Raw genomic sequence first — 25,786 nt, forward strand, 5'->3', positions numbered from 1 at the left:
ACCATCACAAACCAGAAGAAACATGAAAACATTTACTCTAATTTTATTAATCTGACAGAGAAGTGAAAATAATGATTACCTTGGGCATCATCCTGACTGCTGATTGGTCAGTTCCTGAGACAGAGACACACATACGATGGTATTATAAACGTGAAACATATATACACTATATATATATACACATACATTACACTTTTCGCAAGTAAAACTGAGTGCTAATGACAAACTGGATGCGTGTGTGTGTGTGTGTGTGTGTGTGTGTGTGTCAGCTGGAAAGCAGAAATCTGCTGCAGAGGCTTTCTATGACTGACAGCTGCAGGACCAGAGCCCTGAGTTCAGTCGAATAAACCCACAGTTACATAGATCTGATGATAACACTCTGATTACTATATGAAGGATGTTTGAAAGTTTGAATACAGTATTGATGACAGATTGCCTCTTTTTATTTTCTAATCGCAATGACTAATAATTACAAAAGGGGAAGTTTTATCAAGTTTTGTTGTTATTTTAAGGAAAATGTGCTGCCCCATTTATTGATACATGGTGCCTCCTTATTTTTTATTTTATTTTTCATTTGTCACCACAGTTTATTGTTTTTTTCATACTTTACTTGTAGCTAATTCTATTTGCCCAGATTTATTTAATTTTATTTTATACTGTTTGTTCTGCTGTAATAAATGATCTTGTGTCATTATGTTGAAAATTAAAAGAACAAAAAAATGTTACTACAATAAAGTCTGAATTAAGTTTTAATCATAAGAGATGTCTAGTTTAAGCTTTAGTCTGACTATGACAGTTCTTCTAATGTCCACTAGATGCTAGTCAAAATATTGTGACTATGCCTCAACAAGCTAACACTGTTGAGTCATCAGCTCATCAATTTAGCATTTAGCTAGCTAGCTGCTATTTTAGCACAGAGCAGTTTGTGCTCAAAGCTAGCAAGTTATAGAGCCATGCTACTCTTTAGTTAACTGTGGCTTTAAAACTCTGAGCTACAGCTAATGCTACAGAGTTACTGGCGGTTGCTGTGTTGGTAGCTAGGCTACTGCTAATATTAAAATTTGAATCAAATCATCATTTGTATGTTAAAAGTAGCAACACTGCTGAGTCATCCGCTCATTAGCATTTAGCTAGCTAGTTGCCATCTGCTATTTTGACACAGAGAATGCAGTTTGTGCTGCTAACGAGTAGTAAATTTAAATAGTAACTATAGGGTTAACTTTGACTTTAAAACTCTAAGCTAGAGCTAACACTACATAGCTGCTGGTGGTTACTGTGTTGGTTCATAGAAAATAAAATGCTAGCAAAAGTTTTGGAGTTGTGGATGTTTTTTTCTTTTGATTGAGCTAGGCTAATGGCCAGCTACAGTTAATGCTCACATTTATTGAATTAAATTATTATGTGTATGTTAAATGCCACAAATTAACACTGCTGAGTCATCTGCTCATCAATTTAACATTGAGCTAGCTGTTACCTGCTATTTTGACACAGAGCAGTTTGTGCTTAAAGCTGACAAGTTACTGTTTGATGCTAATCTTTAGAAATGCAAAAATAAAATGCTTGAAAGATGGATTTTTTCTCTTTTGATGGAGCTACTGTAGGCTAACGGTCAGCTACTGTTAATGCTAATATTTATTAAATCAAATTATCATGTGGATGTTAAATGCTGCAACAAGTTACTGCTGAGTCATCAGAACATTAGCATTTAGCTAGCTAGTTGTCAGCAGCTATTTTGACAAAGAAGATACAGTTTGTGCTCAAAGCTAACAAAGTTACTGTGTGATGCTAATCTTTAGTTAGCTGGTTAACATTGGCGGACTGTGGGACTAACTGTGCCTTTAAAACTGAGAGACAGTCACTGCTGGTAACTGTATTGTTGGTTCACAGAAAAAATGCTCGAAAATGCTTTGGAGTTGTTGAAAGGTGATTTTTTTCTCTTTGAGTCTTTGTGCTAAGCTAGGCTAAACACATCCTGGACCTTTCTCTGTACCAGACACAGATATACATCTGAGTTTACAGAAGACAGAGAACAAGAAGATCTTCTCTAAATGATGTTATGAGTATTTTTCTTAAAAAAAAATATTGTGTGTATGTAAATCTCAGACAGATAACACAGCTGTCAGTATTCAGAGCTCTGCTGCAGCTGCTGGGTTGCCAGTTCTGCATTGTGTGATGTGACCGACGGACACAAAGGGATTATTCCAGAGTCCACAGCTTTGTTGTGAGTCTGGGTAACCTGCGGTCAGTGACGGGAAACTCCCTGCACACACGCTCACAGCCAAATACAGCGTTTGGTGTGTTTGATGATGTTACCTCAGGGAGAAAAAGGGATCATGTCTGCTTCTGTTTGTCTTCAGGGCTCTGCAGCCCGATCAGCACCTGAAACACAAACACACATGAAATCAAAACAACGCAGGACTTTTCAGGTTCATCATCTCTAAAGAATACCTCAGGTCCAGCTGTCACCAGGTTTCACCAAAACTAAGTGAACTTTAAGTAACAACCTAAAAAAAAACCTGCAAATTATTTTACTGCAAAATACTTTTTACCCAGATTTTTTAAATTATGGATTTCTGATTACATTTTAAAAGTAAGTGTATCTGTAATAAACACTGATACAGTTACCAGATTGATTCCTGTGTTTTCATTTGATTTATTTACTTCACATTTAGTTCGGCAGGAAAAGCTCTTAAACTTGCAACCAAAGGTAACCTTAGATTTGCTGTCATGCCACCGAATTCATCATCATTCAAACAGCTGACTGTATTTACTTATAAACATCAGCTAAAAATGCATCTTTTAAAGCTGAGTTTGAAACGATTGTATGATATTATATCTCCTGGACAATATTATATTATGTGATTTTTATGCAATTTATCTGTTTTTACTTTTTACTGTATAATTTTGTCTCTCTTGTCCTTTGATAAAGTGACAAATATTATTATTATTATTATTATTATTATTAACCAACAACAGTCTTTATTTGAGCTTTTTAGTTTTACATTTGCGCATAAACCAGTAGAGATATTACAATCAGAATTCCTAAATTGTAAAAATGACTTAGAATGATGAACTAAAATTTATTGATTATAAAACACTGATCATGAAAAGAAAACAAAAGTTCAATGTAATTAAACACAAATTCTGATATAATCAGAGCTGCAATGATTAATGATTAGTTGATTGACAGAAAATTAATCGCCAATTATTTTGATAATGTCTATTGATAATTTTGAGTCCAAATTTTCTGATTCCAGCTTCTAAATGTGAATATTTTCCAGTTTCTTTAGTCTCTATGACAGTAAACTGAATATCTTTGGTTTGTGGACTAAACAAGACATTTGAGGACGTCGTCTTGGACTTTGGGAAACATTGACGACATTTCAAACTAATCGATTAATTAAGAAATGATTAGTTGCAGCCCTAAATATAATGTCGTTTGTCAGTCAATGCACTGTATTTTAAACCCTCTCATGAACGCTCGCAAGTCCTCAACACGGGAATCTTTGCAGTCCATCTGACATCAACACGGCATTGACTGAAGACCTGGAGCCAATCAGCGATCAATAATGGCCTTTAAAAAAACCCTGCTAATCACCTCACAGGACAAAGTGATGAAAATATCTTCAAATCGTGTCAGATTGTTTCCGTCAGCAGCAGAGTTCAGAGTTTCTGCTCACTGGACAGATTTTGGTCAGACTGAACTCTACAGACGCTGCAGTATTGATCTCTGCTGGTGTCTGATGTCACCGACACCGAATAAATAATTCATGTTTTAATGTGTGGATGAATGACTCACTCTGACTGGGAGCTCTGGTCATTTTTGTCCAGAAGGAAACAAGACAGAAGGACATTTTGTATGTCAGCAGTAAAAGTACATAAGTATTATGAGCTTGATGTAGTTAAAGTATTGCAGTAAAAGTACATAAGTATTATGAGCTTGATGTAGTTAAAGTATTGCAGTAAAAGTACATAAGTATTATGAGCTTGATGTAGTTAAAGTATTGCAGTAAAAGTACATAAGTATTATGAGCTTGATGTAGTTAAAGTATTGCAGTAAAAGTAGTGGTTTGGTCCCTCTGACTGATATATTATTATATATGACATCATTAGATTATTAATAGTGAAGCATCAGTGTTAGAGCAGCATGTTACTGTTGTAGCTGCTGGAGGTGGAGCTAGTTTACACTACTTTATATACAGTTAGCTAGTTTAGTCCAGTCCAGTCTTTGATTTTTGCTGAAATATTGGATCATTTGAACATTTATTGAAATGAAAGCATGTGAGAAGTTTAGAGGGAAAAATCACTATTTGGTGGAGCTGTTAACAACTCATAGACATGTGAAATGTGACCCCGACTACACACTGCTTTTTGTAAGACGTCAAAAGACAAAAAGGTTGGAAACCACTGGTTTCATCTTTAACAATGTGTTGTATTTTAAAAGCTTGTTATATTATCCATTGTGTCAAATCTTCATCTGAAAAGTAACTAAAGCTGTCAAATAAATGTAGTGGAGTAGAAAGTACAATATTTCCCTCTGAAATGAAGAAAGTAGCATCACATGGAAATACTCAAGTAAAGTACAAGTACCTCAGAACTGTACTACAGTAAATGTACTTAGTTACTTTCGTTCGGGCTCAAAGGGTTAAAGGAAACAGAACTAACAGTTTCTCCTCATCAGTAGATTCCATCTCTGTCTGTCCCTGGAGAGAGATCAATTACAATCTAATGGCTCCTAATGATCAGTCGTCTGATCAATAAAGTGCAGGACTCAGGTGTTAGAGCCTCCTCAGTCACAGAGCAGAGAGGACACACTCCTGCTCATCATTTCATCAGTTTTTTTTTTTAATACATTGATTAGCTTCATTTCTATGGAAATCAATCTGCAGGATAATCAATCACTTTCCCTCAATCTGATCTGTTTTTGTCAGATATGCTTTTAACCCCGAGTCTCTGTGTTATTTATTCTTTTATCCATTGTTACAAGCTTGATTGATGGATGATTTGGAAAGCAGCGAGACAAAATAAAGCAAATCATGCTGGAACTGGTTAAAACTGTAAAAAAAAAAAAAAACGTACATGTTCAGTCGTTTCCTTCTGCAGATCTTCAGCTCAGCTGCTCGTCTGCTGAGAGAAAACCAAAGAGAGAGATTGAAGACGTCAGAAAGAAGCAGCCGAGGAATAAAAAACAGACCACAGAGACTTTGCCTCTGTATGTTCTGTGTTCACTTGAACATTTCTGACGGAGCAGAAGACGGAGACGCTGTGAGGAAATGCTTCAGATTTATGTGTCAAATCTCATCTTTGCAGCAGACAGAAACCCAGAGAAGCAGTTCATCCTTTAGTGGACTAAACACCAGAGTCTCTGCTAGATTTCTGTAGACTCGTCTGCCTCTTGTTTTCTTTGTCTCACAGTGAAGCTCTTGCATCTATTTTCAGATTCAGGTTTTTTTATTTCTGTTGCTAAGCGATGATGCTGGCAGGAGACAAACTGCAGGAGTTTGATCAGAGGTTGAAATCTGCTGCATTTGACTGAAAACACAAGAAACTGAGTGAATATTTAACTATAACTAGAGTTTATCCCACTTGATTTGTTACCAGTTATCTTTAAACCTGCATTAATTGATGTTTAAAGTTGATATGTTGAACTTGTTTCTGTCCACCTGGTGAATGTAAAGTCTAATATTCACTCTCTTTTAGCTCTGTTTTTACTCTCCACCAACTCCTGAGGGAAATATCTGGCTCTTTAGCTGCTAAATGCTCCACTATGTTCACCAGCTAGTCTACAGCTAACTGTGTCTGTTAGCAGGTAGCGTACTGCGGCTTTTTCACAGCTTTTATTCTGAAAAACGACGCTGAGAGTGAACCAAAGCTGAGAGGAGCTGCAGGCTTGTTTTGTCCGACCGACAGTCCAAAAGCTAAAGATCTTTATTAGTTTATTGCCATGACGACAAAGAAAAGCAGCAAATCATCACATTTGAGAAACTGAAACTAGAGAATATTTGGCCTTTTTGCTCGTAAAGTGACGATCAGTTAACCGACTAATCATTGCAGATCTAAAGTATTGCTTTGTGGGACTTTTAGCAAACACTAGTGAGCATGTTATGGAGGTATTAAAATCCCCTGCAGCCCAAAGAGAAAGAAGGAACCTCAAACTGCAAACAGGGTCAGTTATTCCTCTTTGTATTATGAATTTTTAAACCATGAAGCCAAAACCAAAGTAAAGTCTGTGTCCGGGGGAGAATTATTAATGTGCAGCAGAACTCACAGTGTGAGTTCAACTGAACGGACGCCATGTTTGAGTCCAGAATCCAGCTCTTATAATACACACTTACTTGCTTTAATCGTTATTTAATTACCCTCATGTTGGTGTTTTGAATAGTTTTTAATATTGTTTTATGTCCTGTAAGTTGCTCTGGGTATGAAACGTGTTTCTGTAGATAAATAAACTCGTCTCTACTGTCGGAGCAGCTCTTTATGTTAAAATTAGAGCGGCAACGATTAGTCATTTAATCAATTTGTTGCTAACTATTAAATAAAACACCAACTACTTTCATAATCGATTAATCGTTTGAGTCATTTTTTTAAGAAAAAATGTCCAATTTCTCTGATCTCAGCTTCTTAAATGTGAATATTTTCTGGTTTCTGTGACAGTAAACTGAAGATCTTTGCGTTGTGGACAAAACGAGACATTTGATGACGTCGTCTTGGAAACACTGATCAACATTTTTCACCATTTTAATTAACAGATTAATAGCCGCATTAAATAAATACATAAAAATATGAATAAGAATTTGAGTAAACACATCTTCATCAAACACAGTTCAGGTCATCATTTACCTGCAGGTTACCATAGCAACAGTATTTGCTAACTCTCACTAGAGGTGAAACGTAACTATCTTCACTTCTTCTGTGAAGCCCCGCCCCCTACTCTGCCTCTGATTGGCTGACCATGATATCCTTACCCTAGGCCAATCATCATCTTGCTCCTCATGACTGAACCTAACCAATCACAACCAACCAAGGCAACGAGTACGAGCCAATCAGAGGCAGAGAAGGGCGGGTCTTCATGGAAGGTGGGTAGGAGGCAAAAATAAGACATCTGTGAGTTAAAATGACTTCAAACTAACTTAAAAATGAACTAAGTCATGATATAAATATAATAAAACACTCCGAGGTGTTAAAAGTTATATATTAAAATACATCACTGTTGGGTTTTTTTGGTCAACAGGTTGTTAAGTGAGTGTTTGTTTCAGCTCTCGCTCAGCACATCTCCCTCTGGGACTGGAGATAACTCAGTGGAATGCTGGGAGATATCTGAGGGTTGCTAGGTTACCACACCCAGCCGTCCAATCAGCTGGCAGAAATGTGGGAGAAACAAAGAGAGAGAGAGAGAGAGAGAGATGCTGCACTGAAATAGACCTCCCACCATCAGACCACCCCGACGCTGAGAGAGAGAGAGAGAGAAGTACAACCACACACACACACACACCGCTGGGGTCACGAGCTCAGGTAAACCCCACCCGGCTGCCACATCTAGGAGTCTAAATCTAACGTCCCCACAGCTCAGCAGCTATTCCGTTTTTCAGTGCATTGTAATTTGAAAAAAGAAAAATTGTCATAATTGTGTTTTTTTGGTCAGTTCATCATCTGTTCACCTACAGTCTGAGATTTCCTACATTTCCCAGAGTTCCTTTGGGTGAGGGGACGCCAGCGTGTTGCTCTCAGCTGCTGGTTGTGTGAGCAGGAGGAGACAGTGATGGTGAAAGTGTGAGTCTCACTCCCAACTGAAAACACAAACTGAAGAAAAATTAAAAAAAAAAAAAAAAATAACCAGAATCTGTTTTTAAAAAAGAAGTTTTGTTATTTTTCATTTCTGAAAAGAAAGAAACTACAAAAAGCTTTTTCGTCTACTAATAAACATAATGTTTGCACGTCTGGGTACATTTTTAAGTTGTCTGGTACTAAAATACTCTTTTTGACAACTTACTTGTAGAATAAAAACATGTTTTACTACAAATTTATAGTGTATCATTATGTCTTAACACAAATCAGCTGTGAAATAACATTAAATAAAATAAAATAAATAAAATAAAATACAATCTAAAACAATCAAAATGATGATGGAGCCTCTGGAGATTAACCTTGGGCTAAAGTTAATGAGCTCATGAATCTGACCAGACGTCTGAATCTGTAACTCTGATTATTATTATCAGCATTAAATATTAATTAATAGTTGTTGCATTAACACTACTACTGTAATACTGTACATGCTAACACTACAGCTAGCGCACAGCGTTATATATAGTTACCATTAATTAAATGATATAAATCATCACAATAAACAATTATAAAATAAAATATAATATAAAATAAGGTCATCTACAAAATAGATCTTTAAAAAAAAATACAGTATAATAATACAGTAAAAGCCAGAATTCAAATAGCCTCCGAGTCTCAAATAATAATAATAATAAAGGTCGAAGGTCACAAACAGTTTACATGAGATTTCAGTTATAGAGAAGAAAAAACTCAAAAATATATTAATTAATTAAAGACGACTGCAGAGGTGAAGTTAACGGACTGGCTGACGTCACCAGTGAGTGTCTCTCTCTCTCTCTCTCTCTCTCTCTCTCTCTCTCTCTCTTTGTGTTTGGATTGAAGAGACGTAAATTATCTCGTTAACATCACTGAGGAGGTCGTTAGTAGCGGTCACTGCATTTTTACACCCAAAGAAAAAAACACACTCAGGTCCTGAGAATGTGCAGACCTTACATTCAGATTTATAACTGCTGCTGCACAAACACACACACACACACACACACACACACACACACACACACACACACACACACACACACACACACACACACACGTAATGTTTCCATCACTTCAGAGGACATTACATTGTTTACATGTCAAACCCTAAACTTCATCCTAAAATTAATGATTTACATTAAGGGGACTTCTTTTCGCCCTCATAAGGGAGGCGAGTCTCTGCAACATGAGGAATACCTGGACCACACACACACACACACACACACACACACACACACACACACACACAGAGGTCAGAGGTCAAGTACACACACATACACACACATTTCTGAATATGTACTATTTGTTGTATAACTCCTATAATCTAAAAAGAAGCTTAATTCACATTAACTACATGTTCTCTTTTTGTTGCATAGTGGTGCATTCAGGGACTCTCAGAGTGTTTTCAAACCAGCCAGCAGCTTCATATCTTGAGGCTGAAGCACCTTAAAGTTCCACCGACGGCCGCTAGCTCCTCCGACTGACTCCAAGTCAAAAAGCCTCAACTTCTCTCTAGAAATATTAAATCAATCATTGTTTTCAACGAGTCATTCTGGTCTCAATCTCTAAATTCAGACCCTCTAATAAGTGTGCTGGTGGTCATTTTGGAAATTATTGCTCCGTTAATAAGATTCGAGGACTTATAGTAGCTTTGATGTCTGCTGTGTGGGCGTTGATTGACAGCTGTGATTGACAGTCGGCTCACCTGCTGCTCTGCTTATGTTACTTCATTATGATACCTGCCCTGTTAGCACAGTTTAGCTAAAGTAGCTAACATTAGCTCAAGTGTGCAGCGCTCGGTGTTCCCGGTAAGCTAGCGTTAGCTTGGGTCCGAGGTAGCGGGGGCGTGTTTCCAGTGCGTGAAAAGCAACACGCTGCACTTCTTATCTGGAAGCTCCTGAGATGCACCTCACTACGTCCGTCGTTATGTTCAGTGTATGATTTATACCTCTGGTGTGTTTGTTCTGGTCTGAATCAGTGAACCAAAATGCATCATTAAAAGCCAGGTGAGACGTAAACACAGGAAGAAGCTCCCATCTGCCCAAATATCAAGAAGATGACGTACTTGGTTGTTCTCACCACCATTAATCATATCTGCAAAATGTTCACTGACACGTAGTTTCCCTCCGATATCTGCTCATAGCAACTAAAGCATGATATTAACATAAATATGTTAATCTCTTTCCTGCAACCTGTGTACGACAGAACATAATCCAGGAAGCACTTATGTTTTCCTCCATTGGAAAAAGAAACTAGTAGCATATAAATATCATTTCAACATACATTTTTGTACAAATAACCTCCAATCTGTTGGTTAAACCTGCAGTTTCAGCTCTAAAATGTTCCTGTTTACGTCTTTATGTAGGAATCTGCTTTGATTTTCCTCGTCTGGATGTTACATGAAGCTGCTCGCATCCTCCTGCTGCGTTTATGCTGTTTGCCTCCTCAGAGTTTTTTTTTGTCGAGTCGTGATGCAGTAAAATGTAAAAGATGTTGATGCCTGAAGCTGAAAGTGGGTCACAGACTGAAAACTGCTGAGTCACAGCTCTGATTATTCAGATTCTCTGTTCAAACATCTGCTGAGCTTCGAATGTTTTAATCTGCAGCTTTTTCACACCAAAACATTTTTTTTTACTTTTGCTGCTCTGAACATTGAATTTCTACTAACTTCATGCTGTTGAACAGCAAGTGACACATTTAGAGTATTAATGTATTAGTGATAAACAGATAAACTGCATCAATAAGAAGGAATGGAAAGAAAGATGTAAACAGTGATGTTAACACGCTAAACATAAGTAAGGTGAATGTATTCTGCATATTTACAGCCTCTATATTTATATTCTGGGGCTCTACTGGAATATCTTTGCATGATTTCCAGTTAAAAACTCCTTATTTATCTTCTACTGGTCCTTTATGCAGCCCCTCAGTTCAGCCTCTGTCTGAAACAGGCCGTTTTAGCTCCTGTCTCTTTAAGGCCCCGCCTCCTGATGAGCCCACTCTGTTCTGATTGGTCAGCTTCAGGAAGCTTCCTCCGCCTCCGGAGGCTACGTAAACAAACTATAGTAGCAGGATTTCACTTCTTTTTCTCCTTCTTTACTCCAAATGTCAACTTCTCAAATCCATCCGTACATGTTGGAGCTGAACAACACACCCTAGCAACCACCTTAGCAACCAAGGCTGCAGGACGAACAGCCGTTTATGAGCATGTGCGACAAGCCGATGTCAGCTTGTCAGATGTCGGCTGAAAAAAACATCACAAACAAAGTGTCCAGGGCAGGTTGAAGCCCTGTCTTTTGACTTGCAGGCAGCATTTCCACATACGTTCACCTCAAGTTTTGGAACTTGGAACAACACATGGAAACACCTTAGCAACCACCTTAGCAACCACCTTAGCAACCAAGGCTGTAGAGAGGATGCACAGTCATGGACATGTGACGAGATGACGTAATCTTGTCAGGAAAGTAAACAAAGTGTTCAGAGCAGGTTGAAGCCCTGACTCTTGACTCGCAGGCAGCATTTCTACATACGTTCACCTCAAGTTTTGATCATCCAACATCATAACAGGATAAAAATAACAGAAAACCACAAAAAGCAGAATACGTCATGTTTAACTCAACTCTCAGCTCTCTCTCTTTTTTTTTCTTTGTTCACACTATTTCTGTCACTTGTCATGTGAGCAGCTGCATGAAACACTATGAATGTTTCCCCCAGTGAGACTGTCTGAAGATATGCACCGTTATCCTGCATTTAAATGATATCACGTCTCCCACCCTCGACTTCTGGATGTCGACAACAACCTTTTCCCCGACGTTGTCAGAACTACTTCTGATCTGAGGGGACAGACGGACAGATCCCACAGTCATATTATAGTTTAGAGACGACGTCACATCACATAACTAATAATACAAATAAATAAATAAGATTTTGAGACTTGCAAAAAGGTTTTCCAAATCAATTGAAGAAAGAATAAAAATTGGGCTCGTTGTTAGTTGTTCTTAACTGATGGATGTGATATTTCTCCAGCAGACAAATAAGTTTTATACAGTCATCAATCATTCTGTTATTGATTTTAACAGATCAAAACAAAACCAGGAGTTCTGACTGATTAATTTGCTAAAAAAAAGACCAAAACATGTCTGACCAATTTTTTTTTGATTGATTTTGACGTTAATTCTATTTCAGATTTACAAAAAAATGAGCAAAACAGAGAAATATCTTTACATTTACTGATGATTTTTGTTACACGGATGAAAGTGATGCAAAATATTCAAATTAAACTCCATGTTGGTTATAAAGAACCTGAACCTGAACTCACATACAGGAAATCACAAGACCGTTACAGGACGCTGTGTGTGTGTGTGTGTGTGTGTGTGTGTGCTGGCAGGCTCTTATCTCGCCTCACAGAGATGTGACCACACCCAGTCTGTCATCGTTAGGGCAACGGCTGCTGTCATTGGCTGACGCAGACGACATCACAGCTGCAGTGTGACAGTTTCACATGTTTGTTGTGACGTTGTGATTGACAAGAACTCAAGGACGCTTCTCATGTTTCCTCCGTTCCTTCCACACTCACTCACAACTCTCCTAAACTCCCTTCGTCTCTCTACTTTCCTTCCTTCATCTTTATGCCACATTCACGCCGTGTTAGATGGATGGGAATGTTCATTAAAGAGCTCTAAACAGCTCTATATTTATATTCTGGGGCTCTACTGGAATATCTTTGCATGATTTCCAGTTAAAAACTCCTTATTTATCTTCTACTGGTCCTTTCAGCAGCCCCTCAGTTCAGCCTCTGTCTGAAACAGGCCGTTTTAGCTCCTGTCTCTTTAAGGCCCGCCTCCTGATGAGCCCACTCTGTTCTGATTGGTCAGCTTCAGGAAGCTTCCTCCTGCTCCGGAGGCTACGTAAACAAACTATTGTAGCAGGATTTCACTTCTTTTTCTCCTTCTTTACTCCAAATGTCAACTTCCCAAATCCATCCGTACATGTTAGCAACCACCTTAGCAACCACCTTAGCAACCAAGGCTACAGGACGGACAGCCATTTATGAGCATGTGCGACAAGCCGATGTCAGCTTGTCAGATGTCGGCTGAAAAAAAACGTCACAAATGAAGCGTTCAGGGCAGGTTGAAGCCCTGAGTTTTGACTTGCAGGCAGCATTTCTGCATACGTTCACCTCAAGTTTTGGAACTTTGACCTTGTTTAACATCCAACATCAGAACAGGAAATAAATAACAGAAAACCACAAAAGCAGAATTTGTTAAGGACAACTCAGGAAGGTTGTATGAGGGTTTAAAATCATATTATATCCATTAAATTTGAGTTTAATTACATTGACTTTGGCTGACGTGAAGCGTCCATGTGTCTTTTGGTTTTCAGGCACTTCTGTACCACCAAGTGCCAAGTTGGCGCATTTTTCTGTTAATGTCAATGACTTGGAGGTTGACATGAATGTTGTTTGCAGGTCAGAAACTCTGACAAAACACAAACGCAGCATAACTCTCTTTCCTTATCTCCTTCTTTCCATTTGTAGCTTCCTACCATCCTCCTTTCCTTCTACATCCCCCTCATCTCTACATGTTTCCTTCTTCCTTTTCCTCGCTTACTTCTCCTTTTTTTCCTCTCCTGCATCCTTTAATTTCCAATATTCCTTCTCTACTTCTCTAGTCGACCTTTCACTATCACATAGTCCAGCTGTCGTCATATCTTTGTATTCCCGTTGTCATGACGACGGCTCCGGGATGAAACAGTGATTCCGGTGAACGTTTTCCTCTCCTGAACGTCTCTGAATCGTCTTTGAAAAGGTTTGTTCCAACAAACGTCACAAACTTTAATGAAATCTCTGGTTTCAGTCTGATGAATGTCAGCTGTTCATGAGAAGCACATTCAAACTTTATCGTTTCAGGTCAGACTGACTCTTCATAACATGTATGACAGCTCTGAACTTGTACGAGAACAGACAAGAGAAACACACCGACACCTTGATGGTTTATCACATGATCAGCCTTCTCTAAACTCTGCGTGTTTGCGCTGTGACCCGGCAGCCGAGTGTGGGTGAAACCACTGAGCAGAGATGTATTTTTAACCGGTGCTGGTCTGATATCAGAGCAGAGAAGAAGGTCCATCTGTCATATCAGCAAACACGAGAGCTGCTCAACTTAAAATTCCTGCAGTGGAGAATCAACTGACAAGTGGATGGCAGCCTGAACGCCTGCAGCCAAAACAATAAACTACAACCCCTCTAAACCCCCCCAACACCAACACCACCACCACCACCACCACCACCGCTGGCTGCGCCTGTGGCCTCATTCCTGCAGCATCAACAGCCCCCCCCTCAGCCCCCCCCCCCCCGGCCCCCTGCTGTACCCAGAGATAAGAGCTGAGGCCTCCGTCTGTTGCAGCAACAGCCTGGATTCAACCCGCACTAATTATTAAAGGAACATTCTGCTTTTTTACAACCTGAGGATTAAAATGACGCAACTACTGTAGAGCACAGACATTTACACGACATTACAGAGGGAAATATTGTACTTTCTACTCCACTACATTTATTTGACAGCTTTAGTTACTTTTCAGATGAAGATTTGACACAATGGATAATATAACAAGCTTTTAAAATACAACACATTGTTAAAGATGAAACCAGTGGTTTCCAACCTTTTTGTCTTTTGACGTCTTACAAAAAAGCAGTGTGTAGTCGGGGTCACATTTCACATGTCTATGAGTTGTTAACAGCTCCACCAAATAGTGATTTTTCCCTCTAAACTTCTCACATGCTTTCATTTCAATAAATGTTCAAATGATCCAATATTTCAGCAAAAATCAAAGATTAGAGAAAAAGTCCAAAAACTGAAAACAGATTTGTGTATCAGAACTTTGTTTTTTCTTCTTTCCTCTCCCATTAATCATCTCACCACCCCTCAGATTTATCTGCTGACCCTTTGGAGGGGCCCGACCCCTAGGTTGGGAACCACTGGACTAAACTAGCTAACTGTATATAAAGTAGTGTAAACTAGCTCCACCTCCAGCAGCTACAACAGTAACATGCTGCTCTAACACTGATGCTTCACTATTAATAATCTAATGATGTCATATATAATAATATATCAGTCAGAGGGACCAAACCACTACTTTTACTGCAATACTTTAACTACATCAAGCTCATAATACTTATGTACTTTTACTGCAATACTTTAACTACATCAAGCTCATAATACTTATGTACTTTTACTGCAATACTTTAACTACATCAAGCTCATAATACTTATGTACTTTTACTGCAATACTTTAACTACATCAAGCTCATAATACTTATGTACTTTTACTGCAATACTTTAACTACATCAAGCTCATAATACTTATGTACTTTTACTGCAATACTTTAACTACATCAAGCTCATAATACTTATGTACTTTTACTCAAGTGTTGTTTTTTTTTTCATTTCAATTTTTCATGCAGGACTTTTACTTGTAAGGAGTATTTTTACATTGCTGTATCTGAATATATACGTCTACTATCTACTATCTACTTCTTCCACCACTGAGTGCAGGGAACCACGACACAATGTACAGTTTGTGGCACCAGCAGAAAGGTCATGAGGTCATTAAAAGCTAAGGTTCATCCTCTGAGGAGTCAGCAGTTAGATTCAACCACGGTCCAGTTTTGTTTCTTTTAATTTGTTTAAGAACTGAACTGAAAACTGATTCCTGACAGTATCTGATGTCATGTTTCTCATCAGTAAGTTGCAGCTTATTTTCATCCTCATTTGTCTAAAAATGACTCATATGTGATGATGTGTGTTGTACTCGGAGGCGAGAGACCGACTGTATCGGTTATTCACGCACAGCTTCATTAATGGTTGACAGAAAGACAAAAATAGCATCAACACACATTTGTGAAGAACAAATTCTGGTCCAACATTAAAATGTCATTTCTGGTCGGTTTATTAGACTTAATTTCAAACAGCAGTTTAAATACCTCACTGGGATTTATTTTATTATCTACAGCAGATTTGTGAAACATGATGTCAAAGTTTTGATGTCATCTATTAAAGTCAAAGCTTCATCTTTAATTAGGGGACGAATATTTTAGCTGCAGGGCCAGACTTGGCCCATGAGCCGCTATTTGACTACCAGTGATCTATAGGCCCCTTGCTTGTGTGTAACACTGTAATGTATAAAGGTCTCCATTTATATGCAGTTATATGTTGAAAATATAGTCATTACATTATTAATAATTATTAATTATTACATTATTATTATTGCTATTAAAGTAAAGGTTATAAACTGCTAAACTTTAGTCCAGTTTTATCAGAACTTGTGCTGTTCTCAGCTGTTTCAACAACAAACCGACACTCTGGAAACCACAGAAAGTAAAAGCCAGAAGCCGCTGCTCCATGAAATCTGTTTGACTTTCATAAATCTCCATTAAATCCTCATGTTTCATACTGAGCAGCGCGCCGACAAAGGACCGACCAGATACCGCTAATCCTGGTCCCACACTAGAGGATAATTAGGCCGATTTTGGGTCTGATTCGCCCCCCCCCCTGACCATTGCGGGGGTGTTCGAGGCTGGTCTGAACAGATTATCTGCCCAAATGATGCTGTAGTGTGAGGAGTTTACAGACATAATCTTAATGTTACCGACTGGATCGGAGTTTCCACGATTTCAAATCCTAAATATCAAACATGTTTGATATTTATGACTTTAAATCCTGTATCATGAAAGCAACAGCGATGGAATATTGAGCAGAAACCTGCAATATCCAATGAGAGCGAGCTGAGCGGGAAGCGTCACCAACCGGATGTTGCGTACTTGTGAAGAACAGAAACATGGTTTGTCTCTGGAGCCAGGTGGACGGTAGAAAAGGAGGACAAGCTTGTGGATTTATGGCAACAGTATAAATGCTTGTTTAATGTCTTGTGCAAGACGTTCCACAACAGGGCAGAAAGTGCCTTGGCTTTGGATGTAACAGGTGAGCTAAAATGCTAATGCTAATGTAAAGTAGCTGCAAAAGTTTATTGTGTTAACCGTGTAACTCCATCCTCTCAGACATGACGTCATCCACAGTTTCTTTCTCTTGTTTTGTTTTTCAGTGCAAATCACACACAAGTGCAACCAGCTGACGACGACATGCTTGTTTTTTTTCTGAAGTCACGTTTAATCACGTGAGTTTCTGTGAGATCATAAGTCCCTGGAATCGCCACTTTGAAATCGTTTAGCATAAACGCCAAGTGTGTGTTCCTTCCCCTCTCGACTGAATCGACTGGTGTGTGTCTGTTCTCACGATTAAAATATTAAAAATCGGTTCAATCTGTCGTAATGTCTGTGATCTCCCACGTTTTTAATATCAGTTAAGATTTGTAAATCCTATTGTGTGCACCGGTCTTAAAGTCGGCGCCGATGATTAGCCGCTGATCTCTGTTAGCTTTCACATCCAGACAGAAGCTACGTTCATGTTTTTTTTTCACAATTTCACACAGACGACCTTCACTTGTCCACCATGATGAACATAAACATCGCTGCTTTCACTGCAGTGGAAATGTCTTCACTTCAGTCCGACTCTGTAGAGATGGAGGTGAATCAGCCGCCGGATTCATCTCATCGTAGAGTTTATTTCTCTATAATGACGCCACCTGATTTCACCCTTTGCTCCCATAATAATTACTACGTACATTAGAGGGAACTTGCTGAAACGACTCATTGCGTCGTCTTTCTTGGGTGAAGAGTTTCTGTTAGCAAGTCATAAGGCAAATTACACATGTTATCCTAACCTGCTAGGTGTCTGCTGGTTTTCCTGCTAAAAAATTTCAAAATAAAATTCAAAACCATATATGAAATAGTCTACTCCTCCTCTGTTGATGCTTGATTGCATATCTCTCTCCTTTAAACATACTCACAGCTAGAGAGGAAAACTGTGGATTTAACAACCTGCGGTGAGTCACGAAGAATGAAAAACACACCTGGAATCAGAATCAGCAGCATCTCCACTCTGACTGTCTATTTCTGCTGCAGTAGAGTCTCAGTGGAACAAACTTTCTATTGTATAACATGAGTGAAGATGACTCATGTGTCCAGAAATAGAGGAGAGCGGCGCCCACGCAGCACGCTGACACGTTCAGGGACTGTACGAGTACAGGACGCCAGCGATGTGAACAAAACACAAACTGTGAGCTTATGGATGTTCTGAAACCAGTTTTGGGTTTACAGAACCGCTCGCTGACATTTTTCCAACACTGTAAAAATCAGCCACTCCTATTCTTTGACATAAAAATGTAAATTGTGCCAACAAATCATGCTAGTCAACTTCAAATCTTAATCTATTACAAAGGAAGTTCTGTTAACTTGTCTTCAGTTTGGGTCATTCTTCAATATTCAGTAAGTTAAATTGGTGACATTTTAAATAAATGTTGATGATATTGTCTTTTACTCCCGATAGAGTGATCTAGGTACCCTACCCTTAAAGTCATACTGAATCACATTTAATCATCATTGTTTGGAGTCAAAAATAATATCAATATGTTTTTTTAAGTGTATTGTTAATCGTCTTGTATTATTAAAATGAAGAAAAATATCAGAAATATTCCTTTTTGTCTCAGCTGGCTGGAGGCGGTGTCCGTGTTTGATTGACAGCAGCTGGAGGGGGTGTGTCGGTGTCTGTGTTTGATTGACAGCAGCTGGGGGAGCGTGTCGGTGTCTATATTTGATTGAAAGCAGCTGAGGGAGCGTGTTGGTGTCTGTGTTTGATTGAAAGCAGCTGGAGGGGGCGTGTCGGTGTCTGTTTGATTGACAGCAGCTGGAGGGGGTATGTCGGTGTCTATGTTTGATTGACAGAAGCTGGAGGGGGCGTGTCGGTGTCTGTGTTTGATTGACAGCAGCTGGAGGGAGCGTGTCGGTGTCTGTTTGATTGACAGAAGCTGGAGGGGGCGTGTCGGTGTCTGTGTTTGATTGACAGCAGCTGGAGGGGGCGTGTCGGTGTCTGTGTTTGATTGACAGCAGCTGGAGGGAGCATGTCGGTGTCTGTGTCACTAACAGGGATCTTGAAGAACAACCAAACCAGCATCTAAAGGGTCCCAAGTGACATTTGCAGGTATATTACATTCTGTTTAATGTGCTGCAGCTGAGCAGCTAATTGGCTATCTAGCTGCTAACTGGTGTTATTGGTGCACTTTTCTCTGGTGAATGTATGTTTGGTGGCTTGTTCAACAAACTAATCTGCAGGACAAGTCATGTGTTCATGTTTGTAAGTTAAATAAGGAGACGTTGGCAGGAAAGCTAATGTGGGTTGTTGTTCAGAGTTTGTGTCTCTTGTGTGGTGTAGCAGGATGCAATCAGGCTCAGTGTGACCGCCTGCTCTGACTATCATAGAACGACACGTTATCTCCTTATGCAAAGATCTGTTTTGTTGTAATCAAAATAAGGCCTCCAGCTACGTAAGCAGATGATGGGATGATATTTAATGGAAACAATATAAAACTAGGCGACATCATCGTGAAATCAAAGAATTTAACCTCAAAAACTTTTTGTTGTGTTTTTTTCTCTGTACAGCCGAGGGGTAGAGGGTATATGGATAAAGTGTGCAGGAGCTGCTCTTGTTTGTTGTGTTATTTTGGTGACATAAAACAGTCTCCAGACAGAGATTTTAACATATCTTGTTTGAGTCTATATTTTTTGTTTCGTGTTATGTGACCTGTTTCCTTAACAAACTACATGGAAAAAAAAGCAATAAAAAAAGTTTGTTGGAAAAAACCTTTAACCTCTTTAACTTCTTTTGCTCCCTCTCTCGTGGTTTTGCCGTAATCAGGAAGACCTTTTGGAAATCCGCCCAGACATTTTCATGAAAAAGCAAACACTGTAGAATGTTGGGTTTTATCTTCTTCAAATGTGAGGCAGATATTCACTGATATTTAGTTTACAGCCCCAAACTGCCGTCCACCTTTACAGACAAATCCACAGGCGGTTATTTAATCTGAAAAACAAAGGTTTTACTGACTTCAAAACCTTCAAAACCTTTCCTTTCTGGTAAGATCTTATTGAAGCAGATAGTCGCTGTGATTTTAGGAGCTGCTGCCATTTTAATTTGAGTATGTCATTCTAGTTTTTGCTCCAAAATAAAGGTTAAAATACTCTGTTTTGGTTTCAGGAAAAGTGATTTACAGTACAGATATGTAGCTGTAGTAGATCAATGTAGATGACCCTCAAACAGTCCTTCCAGAAATGTCCTCAATACGTTGGTTTAACACACACACACACACACACACACACACACACACACACACACACACACACACACACACACACACACACACACACACACACACACACACACACACAGCAGTTTCTTTCTAGCTCCCACAGGACTGGAAACGCATTATTCACAGCTGCAGCGGGTTCAATAGGACAGCGAGCGGCAGAGAGCTGATCTGTCATCAGCTCGTCTGCCTGCTGCATTTTTACATTCTGCTGAGATTATGAAGCATCTCTCACATTCTCACACATGTTTCTGACCTCTGACCTCAATCAAACATTCAGGACCAGACTGTTAAGACTAATTCGCAAAAAAAAAAGACACAAATAAAATCAACTATAAAACAGAACAATTCACAATTCACATCAATTCCAAGAGCAGAGACTCTGTTGTTCATTGTTTCCATGACGACGCCTCTCTCCCACATCTCCACTCAGCCCTTATTGGCTCCCTCACAACACCAACGTCTCTGTTCATCACATGTTCGACTTCATCACCTCAAGAACAGAAACATTTCACAGATTTGTGTATCAGAACTTTGTTTTTTCTTCTTTCCTCTCCCATTAATCATCTCACCACCCCTCAGATTTATCTGCTGACCCTTTGGAGGGGCCCGACCCCTAGGTTGGGAACCACTGGACTAAACTAGCTAACTGTATATAAAGTAGTGTAAACTAGCTCCACCTCCAGCAGCTACAACAGTAACATGCTGCTCTAACACTGATGCTTCACTATTAATAATCTAATGATGTCATATATAATAATATATCAGTCAGAGGGACCAAACCACTACTTTTACTGCAATACTTTAACTACATCAAGCTCATAATACTTATGTACTTTTACTGCAATACTTTAACTACATCAAGCTCATAATACTTATGTACTTTTACTGCAATACTTTAACTACATCAAGCTCATAATACTTATGTACTTTTACTGCAATACTTTAACTACATCAAGCTCATAATACTTATGTACTTTTACTGCAGTAGTATTTTTCATACAGGAGTTTTACTTGTAATGGAGTATTTTTTTACATTGTGTATTGGTACTTTTACTGAAGTAATGGATCTGAATACTTCTTCAACCACTGCGTATACCTATCAATCAATCAATCAATCAATCCATCCATCAATCAATCAAGCTTAGGCTGCTTGCGCTTGACACCAGACTGATCAAATAAAATAACGTCATGCTATAAACGCGGTAAACAATTGTAATAGGCGTATTATAGGAATTAAGATATATAGATAGATTAAGTTAAGTCCCTGTAGTCATATTGATTATATGATATAGATATCATCAATATAATCTTATACAATTACAGGAGTGTTTTACAGATATTACAGGCCATCATGGGGAGGATTTCAGAGTGCAGGCCGGCCGGCAGATGTTGTGGATGAGGAGGAGGAGGGGGGGTGTTACATAAAACCTTCCTCACTCCTTAATCCTCCCTCCCTCCCTCCTCTCCTCCGCGGCGTGCTCGCTCTCCGGCAGCCTCTTACATAATATCGCAGCACCTGAGTCATACCTGGTGATAATATCCATAACCTGATTATGGGACACTGTGTGTCTTCATAGTTTAACACAGAAACAGGGAGACATCTCCAGAGGAGGAGGAGGAGGAGGAGGAGGAGGAGGAGGAGGAGGAGGAGGAGGAGGCAGCACCGCAGCCCGGCGTGTCACAACGCCGGGCTCCCCCGGACAAGGTCGACCACAACCGGCGAGAGAGCCGGCCGAACTCCCGCCATAAACATCTGCATTTTACCCCCATAATATCTTTACAGTATGCCATTAACAATCCTATTCTGTGTGCATCAGACAGCTTATTTTACACTAAACTTCACTCTGCAGTTTTGCAGGATTTCAGTGCGACCTGAACGCGCAGATCTCTAGAATATTCCTTTAATATTTCTATAATAAATGTGCGTTTAAATGCGCAGAATATCCAATGAGATTCTGTATGTGTGTGTGACATAGTTTAACATACATGTATAGAAACGGAGGCTGATCTGTGTTTAATAATTTCTGCATACAGACTCTCATGCTGTTTATATTTCAGCGGATTATTAAAGCAGATTTTTCTGATCACATGTATAGATGATGATAAAGGTGAGTCTTACCTGTGATGCTGCTGCTGCTGCTGTTACCGGTGTGTTTGTGTCAGAAACATCCAGCAGCCCCGACACCAACTGTTTCTCTCTGCGCTCAGTCCCAAATATAGTCTGTGTGTGTGTGTGTGTGTGTGTGTGTGTGTGAGTGTGTGTGTGCGTGTGTGTGTGTGATAGCAGCTCGCTCTCTCTCTCTCTCTCTCTCTCTCTCTCTCTCTCTCTCTCTCTCTCTCTCTCTCTCTCTCTCTTTCTGGACCAGTCCATTTGCAGCAGTGGGGGGGTTAAAACATGACAGTGCAACATAGCGGTGATTACTGCGTGTGTGTGTGTGTGTGTGTGTGTGTGTGTTGTGTGTGTGTGCGTGCGTGCGCATAAAAATACTTAATTTCAGTAAAAGTCCTGCATTTAAAATGATATTAAAATAAAAGTACAGAGGTATTATCAGCTAAATATCATTATGGGATTATAATCGCTGACGTATAAACACGTAAGAAGCATTTGGATGTTTTAGATTGTAAAGATACTTTTAACTAATTTATTCACCATTTGGCGTTTTATTTAAAAAAAATCATCTTAGTTTGTCTTGTAATCATGTTTTTTTTATTTGAATATGAAAAATAACTGCAACTCTCAGATAAATGTTAACGTAGTGCAGTAAAACAACCAATATTTCCCTCTAAAATGCAGAAGAGTTGAAGTATAAGTACAATGGAAATACTCAAGTACTATAAAATTGTACTTAAGCACACAGAGTTTAAGTATTTGTACACACTAAAAATCGCTGGGTTTAAAGTACAGAGGTTAAAGGAACATTTTGACTCTTGTTTACTGCGATATGTGGTTTTACACAAAAATACCCTGTAAATACTGTATAAAATACCCGTTACATGTATGTTTTTAATAATAAATGTAAAGTCCCAAAGCTTCCACAATGACCATAAAGTTGAATGAACACCTCTCTAAAATATTTTTTACTTAATTTCAGTAAAAGTCCTGCATTTAAAATGATATTAAAATAAAAGTACAGAAGTATTATCAGTTAAATATCATTATGGGATTATAATCGCTGATGTATAAACATGTAGGAAGCATTTAGATACTTTTAACTAATTTATTAACCATTTGGTGTTTATTTAAAAAATCATAGTTTGACAAATAATCATGTTTTTTTTTTTAATTTAATCTGAAAAATAAAGATAAATGTTAACGTAGGGCAGTAAAACAACCAATATTTCCCTCTAAAATGCAGAAGAGTTGAAGTATAAGTAAAATGGAAATACTCAGGTACTTCAAAATTGTACTTAAGCACACAGACTTTAAGTATTTGTACACACTTAAAATCACTGGGTACAGAGGTTAAAGGAACATTTTGACTTACCCTGTAAATACTGCATAAAATACCCATTACATGTATGTCTTTAATAATAAATGTTAAGTCCCAGAGCTTCCAAAATGATCATAAAAATGAATGAACACCTCTCTAAAATATATTTTTATCTTCATGAAGGAGGATTTATTTGAATCAGGATTAGTTTTATCTTGATGTTCATAATAAACCGATCAGAGTTTCTTGATGTGTTCAGTTGTATTTTTGACTCGTCTGGTAACATTTTGTCGCCGTTTCTTGTCTCCAGGCTCTTTAACTTACTTTGTTTAATGAAAAAAATGGGTTTTGTATAAATAAACATGTTTATATTTCTGAGAGTCAGGAATCAATAAAAGTATCATTATGTTATCGATATTAGAGCTGCAACAATTTCAGTCAATTAATCGATTAGTCGAAAATGAATTACCAACTATTTTGATAATTAATTGTTTTGAGTGTTTTTTTTTAAGTCGAGATGCTAAAACTCTCTGATTCCAGCTTTTTAAAAGTGAATATTTTCTGGTTTCTGAATATTTTGGACAAAACAAGACAGTTTAGGTTGCAGTCAGCAGCATTTTTCACCATTTTCTGACATTTTAAAGACAAAACGACAGATCAATCGATAATAATCGATAGCTGCAGCTCTAACACTAATCAATATTGAAACTTATCGCATCTCCCCTTATTTTTATTATTATTATTATTATTGTCCCTGCATATTGCTGTTTTTTCTTACACTATTTGTAGCTAATTCTGTTCATCCAGATTTGTTTTTTTTCATTGATTTACTGTAATAAATGATCTTGTGTTTCATTATGTTTCGTATATTTATTGAAAGCTGCTTCCTGTTCTGGTATTTCTGAAATCTTTTAGACATCAGAGGCTCGTTGTCAGCTCTGTGTTCATGTCGGTGCAGCTTCAGGCAGTAATAACAGCTCAGTGACAAGTGAAGAGGTTAAATAAAAAGGATCCATTCATGTGAGGATGTTTCTGCTGCAGAGCTGATGGCCTTAATTTGACCGAAGAGCAGCTTCTTTCAGAGCAGCAGGTCAGACAGGAAAACTCTTTTCAGCTGCGCTCGACTCCGTTCAGGACGCTGCTGAAGGTGAGTCCACTCAGAGGGGTCTCAAACTCTGGTCTGCGGCCCTGCTGGTGCACACTGACTGTCACTGGGATTAAATACATTATCTTTGCTTTAAGATTGTGAGTTTGTTGTTTGTGTTGATTCAGTGTTTAGGGTGTGCAGTATGTTGTTGCTTAAAGGACGGGTTCACAATTATTCAAGTGAGTCTTAAACCAACAGTCAGGAGCCTAAATGAACATTAAAGCTGTGTTTCTTGCTGTAATCATTCCTCCTGTTCATACTGACCATTAGAAGATCCCTTCATAATGACCTTACAATGGAAGTGATGGAGGACAAAATCCACAGTCCTCCTTCTGTGCAAAAAATGTATTTAAAAGTTAATCTGAAGCTAATATGAAGCTTCAAATGAGTCAAATCAAGTAGATATCTTTCAACGTTTCAGTCTTTTTAGTGCCAAAGTTCCTCTTTTTGTTACTATACTTCCACCTGCAGCTCAACAGGGAAACACTGTCCGAGGAAACACAAAGAGGGAATTTGATGCTAAAAAGACTGTAAATGTGTCAGATATCCACTTGATGTGACTAACTCAGACTGCTGAAGCTGAATAGAAGCTTCACACAGACTTTTAAATGCATTTTTGCACTACATGATTTTAATGTTTTCGACTTGCAGGCAGCATTTCTACATTTGTTCACATCACGTTTCTGAACTTTGACAAGAAAACTCCAAAAAGCAGAATATGTCTCCTTTAAGGAAGAAAGAAGCTTATTTCCAAAGCTCCGGCTGCTTTGCTCGGTTCACTGGAAAACAAAGACTCACATTCTGCTGCTGATCATGTGTAGACAGACTGATGACTTCCTCTCTGGACTGTACTTCCTGTGCTGAGGATGACTCTGCAGCAGCTTGTAGCACCAAGTACAAGTACATGGAAGCAGTGAGTCCTAATTACCCCGTTCACACACACATGAATCATGATTTGCACATGGTTATTTAATTGGTCAGGTAAGGCTACTGCAGCAGGTGATGTCTAGAGGTCAGAGGTCATCAGGCTCTCAGGGAGTCCAGGTGATGACCTTGACGGCGGTCTGAGCGGCCCGTCGGACGTCCCGGTCCTCCTCAGGTGCCTCGCTCCTCCTCGTCAGCAGGTGGAGCTGCT

General features: G+C 38.8%; 2 protein-coding genes across 6 annotated transcripts in view; both read right to left on the reverse strand.

Moving 5' to 3' along the window:
* The window catches only part of LOC121903396 (dematin-like), a 35,515-nt gene extending 13,191 nt beyond the window's left edge, over positions 1 to 22,324 (reverse strand). The window contains exons 1-4 of one of the 5 annotated variants that reach the window (XM_042420386.1): positions 22,193 to 22,324; positions 5,080 to 5,124; positions 2,314 to 2,379; positions 80 to 114 (exon numbers count right to left, since the gene is read on the reverse strand). In XM_042420386.1, coding sequence (XP_042276320.1) covers positions 80 to 91 — 12 coding nt within the window. In that variant the 5' untranslated portion in view covers positions 92 to 114; positions 2,314 to 2,379; positions 5,080 to 5,124; positions 22,193 to 22,324. Of the gene's footprint in view, positions 1 to 79; positions 115 to 2,313; positions 2,380 to 2,625; positions 2,698 to 5,079; positions 5,128 to 10,101; positions 10,123 to 22,192 lie in introns of those variants that run through there. The other 4 variants (XM_042420385.1, XM_042420387.1, XM_042420388.1 and 1 more) reach the window with 4 other exon arrangements.
* Positions 22,325 to 25,605: 3,281 nt separating this feature from the next.
* Positions 25,606 to 25,786, reverse strand: part of rsph14 (radial spoke head 14 homolog) — a 9,712-nt gene continuing 9,531 nt past the window's right edge. The window contains exon 6 of the mRNA XM_042420398.1: positions 25,606 to 25,786. This exon is cut by the window's right edge and continues 183 nt beyond it. Coding sequence (XP_042276332.1) covers positions 25,683 to 25,786 — 104 coding nt within the window. The 3' untranslated portion in view covers positions 25,606 to 25,682.

This window comes from Thunnus maccoyii, chromosome 9 (genome assembly GCF_910596095.1).
Source record: "Thunnus maccoyii chromosome 9, fThuMac1.1, whole genome shotgun sequence".
NCBI lineage: Eukaryota > Metazoa > Chordata > Actinopteri > Scombriformes > Scombridae > Thunnus > Thunnus maccoyii.